This window comes from Leptonychotes weddellii, chromosome 4 (assembly GCF_054177405.1).
Source record: "Leptonychotes weddellii isolate Sample4059 chromosome 4, ASM5417740v2, whole genome shotgun sequence".
NCBI classification, from domain to species: domain Eukaryota; kingdom Metazoa; phylum Chordata; class Mammalia; order Carnivora; family Phocidae; genus Leptonychotes; species Leptonychotes weddellii.
The window spans coordinates 166,619,049-166,631,627 of NC_138372.1; the positions used below are offsets into that span (position 1 = coordinate 166,619,049).

At 48.5% G+C, this 12,579-nt stretch overlaps 1 protein-coding gene across 1 annotated transcript in view; it reads right to left on the reverse strand.

Moving 5' to 3' along the window:
• FAM135B (family with sequence similarity 135 member B) overlaps positions 1-12,579 on the reverse strand; it is a 163,405-nt gene that overhangs the window by 113,110 nt on the left and 37,716 nt on the right. Inside the window, exon 2 of the mRNA XM_081817146.1 lies at positions 11,047-11,126. Within this exon, the coding sequence (XP_081673272.1) occupies positions 11,047-11,126 (80 nt within the window). The remainder of the gene's footprint in view (positions 1-11,046; positions 11,127-12,579) is intronic.

The window sequence follows — 12,579 nt, forward strand, 5'->3', positions numbered from 1 at the left end:
ATGGACTTTTGACTTTGGACAACCGCAGCTTAGCTCCGTCCTGGAAAACATCCTGGTGCTCTGGACTGAGCAATAAGGGTAACACATCCTGGAAAACATCCTCACACTTTAGACTGAAACAGAGATAGTACAACACTGTTAAGTAAACAGCCAATCACGTATCAGAAAGTCAGTTTAAATGTTGTCAGCACCAGTCATAAGTCTTTCAAACGCTTTATGGAAGCTTGCGTCTTTCTGCCTTCAAAACCCTGCCTCCTGCCTGTAGCATGGAGCACACCCGATTTCGGCTGTCTCTGTCTCCCAGATTGCAATCCCTAAGACCCCAAATAAACGCATACATTGATTTTGCAGCGTGTCTTTCCTTGTTTGGGAAAACAGATCAGTGTCATTAAAGTCTAGCCAGTTACAGGTAATGGAGCTGATCCTGCCCCCTGCTCTCCTTGCTAAAAAAAAGGAAGATTAGCAAAGGCTTATTATCCTAAAACACATTTTTTTTTTTCTTGAATTAAACACAGTCTTGAAAGAAAATTGAAAATGAAGAAAGTTTTCCATAGGAATTACTATTCAGGAGCATTATCTCATGGGTCTGCTAAATTCATCCTGATTCTTCCCAGTGGTCTCAGGGCAAAGGCTGAGAGTGGCAGAGGACGAGTCAAAGTCTTTTTCCTGGAGACAAACCTAGAATGGTGCCCATTTCAAAGGCTGCTCTTCTCGGCGTCTCTGCTTCTCAGGTGTGGCCAGATAAATAAATAGTAAATGAGATGTGGGAACATCACCCCCCCACCCACGGCTCCCCCCAGGGAAAGGAAGGGACTGCACACCCTCACTCTGCTTTTCCTCTCTGCCTTCCCCAGCCTGTGGCTCACATGCCACGGCCAAAACTTCAGAAGTCAGCCTGGACCCTAAGGGGATCTCAATAGTGGAGGCTGCTCGTCAGGATGAAGAAGCAGAAAGACAGCCGGAGCTCGGGGTCTGATGGCCACGTGACAGCACCATGCCAATGTGGTCTGCCCGCATCTGGAGCTTAATGTGAGTGAAAAGCCATCTTTTATCTGGCTTAAGCCCCAATGTGTCATGTCTGCGTCACTCACAATCCCGTACAATTACTAACCAACACGGGTGTTAATGCCACACTGTGGGAAAGGCCGATTTCAGCCTTTAAGCGTGCTGTGAGGTACAAATTATGATCCTCATCCTACAGATAAAAGACCTGAAATTCAGGAAGATCAAGTGACTTGCCTGAAGGCACAAAGCCCATAAGAGATTGAGCCAAGATGTGAGTCCAGCTTTCTCTGCCTTCAAAGCCCCTTAGAACCTGACTATTCTGTCTCTGGCACAAGGCCCAATTTGTCCTATTGGCATGGATGAAGCTTAGTTCTTAAAATAAATGTGGAAATGGAAAATTTCACATTTTTATTACTGAAATGGCCACTGATTCAACTTGTCCAGTAATTCTGGACCGTGCCCGTATGTAGGACACAGGCCCATCAGCATGGTCTGCTTTATGGCTCGGCCTCCATTGTCAGGATGCCTGGGGTCTCCAAGCTGCCCAAGGGCCTAAATGATTGAGATTAAAGCAAAAGAACGGGATTCAAGATATAAACATAATGCTACAAGGTCAAATTAATAAATACTTCATTAAATTTCCTCGAAATAATATACTGGTCACATTTAGTCTTTATAAATGTTACACTGCTTTTGCAAAGATCTTGTAGGTAGACTGTCTTACTTTGCAACATTTCCTGAGTACGCAGAAAAATAACAACTGTTCACAAATAGTTATTTGGAGCTAATTAATTTTAAAAATGCATTTTAGAGGCACCTGGGTGGCTCAGTCAATTAAGTGTCTGACTCCTGATTTCAGCTCAGGTCATGATCTCAAGGTTATGAGATCGAGCCCCACGTCAGGCTCCATGCTGAGTGTGGAGCCTCCTTGGGATTCTCTCTCCCTCTCCCTCAGCCCCTCCCCCTTCCCCCAACCTGTGCACACACACGTGTGTGCTCTTTCTCTAAATAAAAAATAATAACTAAAATAAAAACAATTTTACAGAAAAAAAATGTATATTCAATGTGGGAAATTGGTACATTTCAATGTCTCCTAGGAAGTGGAGTGGGGTCACCAAAAGTAAGAGTACCCGGGGCCGGGCGGACGGAGGTTCTGAAGTAGCTCTCAGGACCCAGTGTGGGGGGTGCAGAATCTCCCTCAGCAGGAATCTGGTCTTGAGGAGAATGCTCCCCTTCCCTCTATTCTAGGGGTTCTGATATACTCATCCCTGATCCCTTGGATTAAATAAAACTCCACATGTCATGGGGGCACAGACTCCCTCATTTTCACTGGGGAAATACTGGACAGGACAAACTTGATTACTCCTCACAGTGGAGAGAGAGGACCCTGGGCCCGGCCAGGGAGCATGTGTCTGGACCACACAGAGAGAGGCTCTCTGCTGCTTCTGGCAGTTACTATTTCATCTGCTCAACCACCTCGGCTAGCTCAGAAACAAATACTTCTTTGCATGATTACACTTTTTTCATCAGCCCTGGATGAAATGCACCTGTAGGCAGATCAGTTATGAGGACCCTCTGCCACGCAGGTCTATCCTTAGGAAGCGGTCCTTTACGTTAAGGCATTAAGACTTCGGAATTTCTTCACATAGCTGTTAAGTCACTGAGCAGAGAAGATGAAACCATCCGATTTTCTGCCATTAGGATCAATTTAATAGCTACAATTACAGAATTTCAAGGTTCTCACAGAGCACCAAGTTCATCTTGTGTGTCCCCACGTCAATTTCCTCTTCAGTACTTTATCTGCTCCCCATCTCATCTCACTTTTAGAGCTGACTTAGGAGGGGTAGGAGTGAGGATCTAGAACTGGATCTCTCAGGAATCCTGCAGGGTGTGGTCCCCACACTCAGAGGCCTGATGGGTCCGTCCCCTCCCAGACATCGCCTACACGGATGCTCCCAATTCCACACAACTTGGTTCATTCTTAGACTCTCAGAGACCATTTAGCCAAATCAGAAAGAGGTTGTCTTGCCTCTTGGACACTTCGCTGTTTTCCAAATAATCATCTTTTTAAAAACAACAACAACAACAGCTTATTGACTACTAATTGAGAACCAGAAACAGCATACTTTTCCATTGAGATACTTCCTCCCTATTATCACCGAGCCTTCGAGAGCTCACTATGTTTTTGTGTTTTGTTTTGTTTTAAAGATTTTATTTATTTGAGAGAGAGAGAGAATGAGAGACAGAGAGCATGAGAGGGAAGAGGGTCAGAGGGAGAAGCAGACTCCCTGCCAAGCAGGGAGCCCGATGCGGGACTCGATCCCGGGACTCCAGGATCATGACCTGAGCCGAAGGCAGTCGCTTAACCAACTGAGCCACCCAGGCGCCCTTGTTTTGTTTTTTAATTGCGTGGAATTTAGCTTCTTTTCTTTCTTTCTTTGGTCCAAGTTCCATTCCCTGGTCTTTCATTCATCAATTCAATAAATGTACAGGGAACACCAACTATGTTCCAGACACACTGATAGGCACCAGGAAGCTAGAACGGAATAAAGCCACATGGTGCCAGGGCTGTAGACATCATCTTGCACATGGAGGATTTACTTACATCCCTAAATATCCACACACACACAAAAAGTACAATAAAAGGCAACCTCATCTTCATAAGACTAGAAGGACTAGGAGTCAGTATACACTACCTTGTAGTATTCCTCTCCATTGCCAGGGTCTCAAACCATGCTGGAAACCCAGGCTTGGAACCTCCAGTGATGGGGAGTTCACCAGGGAAGACAACATCTGTTGGGGGGCCTCTGGGAGTTCAGAGAGCTCTGGAAACAGTGCAGGACCCACAGGAGACACTCAAGGAGCATTTACAGAATAAGCAAAAACCCATCAGGCCTAGTTTCAGTCCATATAAACTTCACCCACGTCTGCTGACTGTGGCTTCTTCAATAAAACTAAAAATAGCCAGAATGTACTGAAGGCTTAGGATGTCAACCTCCCTTTCATAATATTCACATTTTCAATTCTCATGACTCCATGAAGAAAGGATGAGGAGGATGACTCCCATTTTACAGAGGTTCTAGGTCTCCCGTGTGAGTGGGACCCAGCTGGCTGGTCCAGAGCATGCGCGCGCGCGCGCGTGCGCGCGCGCGCGTGTGTGTGTGTGTGTGTGTGTGTGTGGTGCCCTAGAGACCGACGCTGTTCTCCCCGACCCACAAGGAAGGCCACTCTGAAACTTGTGTCCCATTGTCTCTGCCATATGCATCAGGGATCCCTCACTTACCCTCACCTTTCTTTGTGGGTGCCCATCCCTAAATCATGGCCGCCAGGTGCAAGGTGCCCCCACCCAGGCGCAGGCTGCTGGGGGAGGAGCCTTACTCCGTGTGGGGGGAATAGCAGGGCAGGTGTGCCGACGCCAGGTGGGCTGAGGCCCTGCGGACCTGCTGGCGGGCTCTCCTTGCTCTCTGAACACAAAGAGATTTGCTTTGACGACCCCAGGCCAGAAGCCAGGACCCCTGGAGGTCAGGTCTGCCTGACGGAGTCAGACCTGGGAAGAGAGCACTGCGGCCCTCCCAGGGAGGCTGCCCAAGCCCTGAGCAGCCAGGCCTCTCTCCTCCCGGGCCCTCATCACTCTCTCTGTCATTGTCACTCAGCCCCTCGGTTCCCCACCACATCTGAGCTCCGAGAGAGCAGGGTCTACCAGCAAGCTCTGCTTCAACAGCCTCACACGCAGCCGACTTTCAGAAACTGGGGTGTGACGCTGAGTGTCTCCACAGAATGCACACTGAGTATGGGGTGGATTAGGAGATTATTCCTGCCAAACGTGGTGGGCAGCTGAAGCAAGGAGGCCACGAGCTGGCATGTGTGCACGTGGGGGCTCCTGGTGTATCCATGCATGTCACCTGATCCCCCAAACAGCCCTACGGGGTTGTTTCTATCACAGTTACTCCATTCACAGAGGGCGTTACGCACAGAAGCTCCTGGCCCAGGGTCACAAGGAACCCAGGTGAACTCAGCTCTGGCTAACTTCACACTCTACTTCCTATAATACAACTAATGCTATACAACTTCTAGTGGTTTCTGGATACAGTTGATAAAGCAGCAGACCCAGAGACGAGGGCTCATGCGCTGGTGACTTCTTATGGATGTGCTCCAGCAGGAGCAGGATGGAGAACACAGGGCAGGGGAAGGCAGGGAGTTGGCAGGGAGGCAGACATGGGTGCATTTCAGCAAAGGTGACCCTGCAGGGGACTCTGGAATATGAGTTACATCTCAGCTTGTCCCATCCTGAGACAAGGCATGGGGCTTCCCTGTCCCTGTACGGAGAATCATGGGTGCGGGCTGGGCTTGGGAAGACTGTGAGGGACAGTGGGATTCAAAGGCTCAGGCAAGTTCCAATCTTGAACAAAGTGCTCCCAGAAGCCTGGGGTGGTCCTCCAAAGCCAAGTCGCAGGTGGCAGGGGATGAGAGCACACTGAAATGGAAGCACGGCGATGGGGGAGGAACATGTGTGTGTAGGCAATTGTGAGAAGGACACTCAGATAGGGAATTGGTAATTTCGATGTGGTGGGACATCTCCCTCCCAGAAGCTGCATCAGTCCTTTCTGCCAGTCCCCTGGACCCGAGGGGGAGGGTGGGAGGGACAGGCATTCAGAGTGGAAGGAACGGCAAGAACAGAGGCAGAGATAGAGCACATTGAAGACAACTTCCAGAGGAGGGCCTTGCAGGGCAAGCAGGCTTAAAGATGCCATCTCAAGGACAAAGGAGGAGCAACACCAGGCTTGGCCCCATGTCACAGGGCCAGCTGGCAGAGTAGACTCCTGGTCTGCCCAGGGCATGTCAAAAGTTAGGGACCTGGGCTTCAGTGGTTCTGAGCTGACCACTGATTTCGGAGCTGAGCGGGTGGGAGGATATTGCTCAAGTCTCGGCTTGGCCGGAGACCTCCTTCTGACGGCCCCGAGCAGTGCTCTCCTCGGGCCCCAGGTGGGTACTCAGAGCCTGGGAGCACGACTGTTTTACCTGCTTAGTATTCTCCATAAGAACCGGCATATTTGATATTTAGGTGCACTTTAATGGACCCTGAAAAGAAATCAGGTTGATTCATTTAAAGAATAAATGCCCCCCTGCGCCCCCTACATGATGAAACTCTTAAATGCTTCTACTTAATGGAAATCACCTCTCAAAACAGTACTAAAACTAATCATGGTAATTTTTATACATTTCCACAATTTCCTATGCTATCTTCTCTCGGGCTTTGATGAACTGTGACAAGCGGATGCCTTTTCTGTGCGCAGCTCTCAACAGCCTGAGGTTGCCCTCTCTGACTTCAGTGATCATTCCCCCCCCTCGCCCCACCCCAGGGAAACATTTTCTAACACCTTCAGGGAGGAAGAAACAGGAAAATCTATGAAATGGCACCATCGTGGTGGAAGGAAATTATCACAATTAAGTAGACATAATACTTATTCACAGGCACGGACATGTCGATTACTCGCAACCCTGACCTCAGGAGAGAGGAGGTGACCATTCTGGGAGACCCACGAAGGGTAAGCAAGGCTCTGAGGCAAGCAAATCACATTTTAAAATTTCTCACTCTGGTTTCTCTTCCTGTTACAAATCTTAAGTGACCAAAATTCATCTCTGTGCCTCTGAGGTCCCAGTACTTTGGTCTGTAGAGGCATCTGAAAGGTTTGGGGCAGCCAAGACTTATCCTGGCCCCAGTGGATCATGACGGGATCGCCTGTAATTTATACTTTTCTATTTCTGGTAATGACCAAGACGCTGTAGACTTTAGATTCCCACCGGACACCAGGGCCAAACACCCCCCAGTATTGCCACATCCACAGAGAAACAGCCCCCTCTCTGCCCTGCCCTCAGTTCCAGGAGCAGATGGGACACCTGTCACCCAGGCTGTGCAGTCAGCTGACTGCTTGCATGTCTGTTCTGTAATGCTGGGATCTTTCCAGAATGCCCGGGGGACGGTCCCTTCTGAGTTCAGAATCCCTCACAGTCATGAGATACACAGTTCACTCAGACCAGAAGAAACCTTCCCCAAGTCATCTTTTAAAAACATATTGAAAAAAGACAACACAATGGTGGCAGGTAATGGTTGCATTTCACAGGGGAAATTATTCGTTTTCTCTTATTTACAGAATCCAACCATAAACATGGAGCCTGGAAAATTCAACGAGCAATTGTTTCACATCTTGAGAAACAGTATCTAAATCGTCTGCCTAACTGAAACCATCTCCACCTAATGTGGCTACCAGAGGACGGATATATTGAGGAAGAGAACAAAAATGTCTAATTCTGCCCCTTCATTTATGAGACAACATCTCATGTTTGAACTGTGTTGGGTTTGTGTCTCTGAAGTGCTCTCATTTCATTGGGCCAACCGGCTGCAAGGAAGTCCGTGTGCTTGGTCAGCACAACTCGGCCCCCACTCCCCGGCCCCTAGCCACACCGTTTCTCTTCCCCCCTCGGCCCTGCCACCCCACATCTCTCCCGCCCTGTGCTCACGCCTGCACTGCTCAGGCCCTAGTCATTTTGCGACATCTGCCCAGATCATCCTTTCCTACCTCTGTCTGCTGAGCCAACCTCTGCTCCCAATTCCAGACCTCACTTGGGATCCCATCTCAACATCCACCTCTGCTGGACTCGTGGGACACTTGTCCACCTCCCCTGGAGGACCGTGAGCTCTTCCAAAGCAGCAAGGCAGCCTCCCATCCCCGGCGATGTGTCCCAGGGACCGGCACGGGGCAGAGAGCTGCTAAGCGAATAACCACTGTGTGCACAATGGGGACATTTACTCCAGCTAACAGGTACTGTGAGCTTACTCTGTGCCAGGCACTCTTGCAGACATTTCCTTGCATAATTCATTCAATCCTGAACACAAACCCGGAGGTAGGTGCCTCTTACCAGCCCCACTTTACAGGTAAGGAACCCAAAAATCAATCAACCCATCCATCAAATCAAAAACTTTTCTAAATCCACACAGCGGACAAGTGTTGGAAGTAGGATTTGCACGTGGAAAGCTCAGAGCCTGTGTTTCTCACCACTACTGAATTCTGCACCTCTAGACACAGCAAACTTTTTCTATTTCTGTTTTAGAGATAAATGGAATAAAACAGCCAAATTAAATCATTTGTCCCTGCAAGACCACTCCACTAATGAGTGTCAAAGACATCATTAGGTCCCACGTGCTTTGACTCCTTCTCATTGTTTCTCAGTATATCCTACCGCATCGTCTAAACATCTGGTTTTCTTTCTTTTTGCTTACTTAGAACTACATGCATGTGATGGAAATCATGTCTGGATAATAATATATACAAACACGACTGTTAAAACTGCCTTCATCGTTGTACCTGCAGAGGGCGCCTCATCAGGGGTGAAAGTATATTCCCCTCCCCTTGAAGGTGGGCTGGCCTTGCACCTGGCCTTGAGCAATGCAATGTGGGGAAGGGACCCTGGGCCAGTTCCCAGCCCAGCCTGTTAGAAACCTAGAATCTCCTTTCTCCCCCCAACCCCCACCCTCTCTTTCAGTGAATTGAGCCACCATGTAAGAGGCTGGACCACCCAACTGGAGACAGAAGCTCAGCTGTTCCCTTGAGCAGTCCAGCCACCCCAACCAAGGATCAGACATGTCTGATGTCATGATCTCCAACGATCCATCCTCTCTGCAGAAATCTCAGCAGAAAGCAGCACATGAATGACCTGGATGAGGCCGGCCAACTCAAAACATCGAGAATAAATCATGGTTTTAAACCACTAAGTTTTTGGCGTGCCTGGCAGTGAAATGATATCTAACTGAAAATAATGCAACTGGAAATCACTTCGAGAAAGAAATCACAACAGCTCTCTCTTGCTCACTCATGGAGCAATCCTTATGGTAATTATTGCTGGCCTCTATGTTAGCATTCCGTTCTAAATAGTATGCTCGGGGATATTCCAAGGGCACAGCAAGTGTACCCCAATCAGCCCTATGTCAAACCAGACCAAAGAAGAAGAAAAGCTTTTTTTTTCCTCCCCCAAACTGCATTTCATTTGTCTTTGTTTCTGTGTGGCAAGTCCTCCTCTCCCCAAGCCCCTTGCCGGGCTCTGCCAGCAGCTGGATGTCCAGCAGCCCCCTGGTCCTCACGGTGGGGGGTGGGGACCACCAGCTCCAAGAGAAGGCTCCGTTGGCGATAGCAACTGACCTCAGGTGCTAGAGTCACGGGGAAGGACCAGAGTCCTTGTCAGGAACCTGGGGCTGGCTGTGGGCAGGTGGGCTGGGGTACAGATCCCACCCAATTTCCAGGTCCCAGCCTCGTGCCTGAGAACAGACCCAGCCCCACAGCCCTGTGTGGCCACTCACAGGTCAGACTGACTGGACACTGACATTGAGCCAGTTCCTCTCCTGGCAATTAACATGTATAATCCCTGTGAATGTAAAATGTCCTTCTCCTTTATAATCTCTAAGACTAGAATACTACAGAGGATAGGTTTTTATCCTCATTTTTCGGGTGAGGAAATTAAATTTCAAGTTGCCAATGCCTGGGGTCACACAGGAGTTCATGCAATGGCAGGATTCCTACTCCCTCTGCCAATCAACCTTCTTCTGGCAGAAAGTGGGGTAGAGATGGGACACTACACAGACAGTGGCCAGCAGGGAACCGCAGGCTTCCGGAATGCACATGGGACACAGGAAACCGGGTGCCCACCAGTCTCAGTTGCCCGATTTCTTCCCCGGAGAGAGGAGCAGAGTGGAAAACAAGGGACGCCCTGGAGATGGGTTGACTTGCCTAGTACTTGACACTTAACTCTGCCCAGAGTCAGAGGAGGGGCAGGCGGTCTCCAGTGTTTTTCTAGTTCTAGACCACAGGCTCTGATCAACCACCAGCAGTCCTTGATGTTATCCTGTGTGGTCTGAGTAGCCTGCTCTGCCCCACGCCGCCCACGCCTCCTGCAGGTGGAGCTAAGCAGACCACTGTGTCTACACCCGGAGTCTCCGGGTATTTCATTGCATGCGGTTCCACTCACCATAATATCACCGCCAATAATGAAGTGACCCGATTGCCAGGGAAATTCCAAAAGGACTTCTTTGAAGGGTAGCTATGATGAGAGCTTTCGACTCTACTGGTTTTTATGTCTATAACAATCTTTACTACCTCTATTTGTATCTTTAAAGTTAAGCAGATTTTCCATAGTTCTTTTTATCTCCTTGCTTTCTCCCTCTTCCATCCCTATAGGGTTTGTTTTGTTTTGTTTTCAAAGATTTTATTTATTTGAGAGAAAGAGAGAGAATGAGCGGTGGGGAGGGAAAGAGGGAGAGAGAGAGAAGTAGACTCCCCGCTGATCAGGAAGCCCACCATGGGGCTCGAACCCAGGACCCTGCGATCATGACCTGAGCCGAAGGCAGACACTTAACTGACTGAGCCACCCAGGCGCCCCTGCCATCCCTGTTTTTCTCCTTCATATGCTATGACTGATCTACACATTCTCCCAAATGTACTAATATAAGTATTTCCTCTTGATGCCTATCCTTACTTCTTATGCAATAAACTCTATTTTTTGGACTCAATGCTCTATTACACCTGCTGGGAGTCCTGGATGCCCACTAACACCCAGCCTCCTCCGAGTTAGAACCGGGGCTGTCCTTGGCCATCCTTCTGGGATGTGCTGATTCTGAGTCCTCCTTGTACCTGGGAAGCTCTACCACAACTGCCAACTTATTCAGTCCTCTATAACTAGCTGATCATCAGGACTGACAACAGGATGACACTTGCCATCGTCTTCCTCCCTGACTTGACTGTAGCCAACCCTTCACAGCCAGGTTTATCCCTGGGAGAGTGTGTTTTCCTTCAGCCAGGTTCCCCTTGCAACCAATGTGCACACATGGCTACACCAAGAATGGGCCTCCATTTCCAAAATTCACTCATCCAACATTCAATGCAATTTACTGAATGTCGCTACGTACGTTGCACTCTGCTGTGCACTGGTGTGTAGTGAAAAGGACGGTTTACCAGTGGAAAGCAAGTACCCCACTGCCATCCTCCTGCTCACCTGTCTGCCCAACGATGGAGGCGCTCAGTCTGTGGGGGATCCTTGAGGACACCTTCAAGGTCACTCGGATCTGGTAATACCTAAGGAAAGAACAGAGGACAGGCTGATGAAGATCAGACTCCTTACTGTTGGTTTCTTCTAAAAGTACAGGCCAAAGGGAACCATGGAAGTTTCTAGGCAGTGTGCACAGTCATTTGGCATCAAGGAGGGACAGTGGGAGAGGGCTAGGATGGGACCAAGATGGACACAGGAAGTTGAGTTGAAGTGAGATCATAGGAGACACATACAAGGTTGGTGGTAACAGGGAGAGGGAAAGGGATAGATGGTTGGTCACAAGGTTGGTGGTAACAGGGAGAGGGAAAGGGATAGATGGTTGGTCACAAGGTTGGTGGTAACAGGGAAAGGGAAAGGGATAGATGGTTGGTCACAAGGTTGGTGGTAACAGGGAGACGGAAAGGGATAGATGGTTGGTCACAAGGTTGGTACCGTAAGGGGCATGGCTTTTGTTTGGTCAGGAAAGTCCATTCTATGGGAAAATGGAAGCTTTAACACATCGTGCAAAATCCATACATAAACTGAGTCGCTGTCATGTTGCAACACAAACTCTTCCTTTAGAAGCACAGCAGCTGGGTTGCCAATCCCAGGGGTCTTGCCAACCGCTTTTCCAGCATATTTCTGTGCCCTTATGTGTAATACATCACTCCCATTTCCAAATTCCATCATTTCAGGACATCGTGCAGGTTCCCACACTATCAGTAACCCTCCTATCTGTCCACTTCCTCCACAGGTGCAGAAGTACCTCCTACAGGTCCCTGCCTTTGCCCTTCTGCTCACAAGCACTCAGGAACATTTCTGGCATCGTGCTATTCTCCCCTTCCACTGATTTCAAGCCCATTGTGAAATGGGATGTGAATAAAACAAAGTGAAATAGAGATAAAATGAACCATGAACCCATCAGTCTCCACTGGCTCATCAAGCGTATGGCGGGGGGCGACACTGCACTGTGAATATACTCATAGAAGGTTCTGTTGACAGGCTCGGTTTGTTGTACGTGTGTGTTGAGTGATAAGCAGAGGAGATGTAGAGCAAAGAGCACTGGTGCTAGATTCATAGTCTGAGTTTGGGTGACATCATTTGTGAGCTGTGTGCTTTTGAATACACCACACAACTCCTCTGAACTTGTTTCTGTATCTGTAAAATGATGATTAAAAAAAAAAGAAGAAAGAAAGAAAGTACCTCCTATGACATCTGCTTCCAGGAAAGATGAGTAGACATACTTTTCCTCATCCTTCCCACTACATACAACAAAACCTCTAGACAGTATATGTAAAACAAACAACAGACTTTTACAGACAAAGAAGAAAGCAAACAGTCTAAGGACCTCAAGGTCCAGATAAAGACGTGGTGGTGAGTTCTCTGCACTTATTTTTGCCTTGTATATCCCAGAGAGAAACCAACCACCCAGAAATTCTAATGGCTGCACAACAAAAACAACAACAAAATCCCCAACAAAAATGTCTGTTTTCTCTAGAC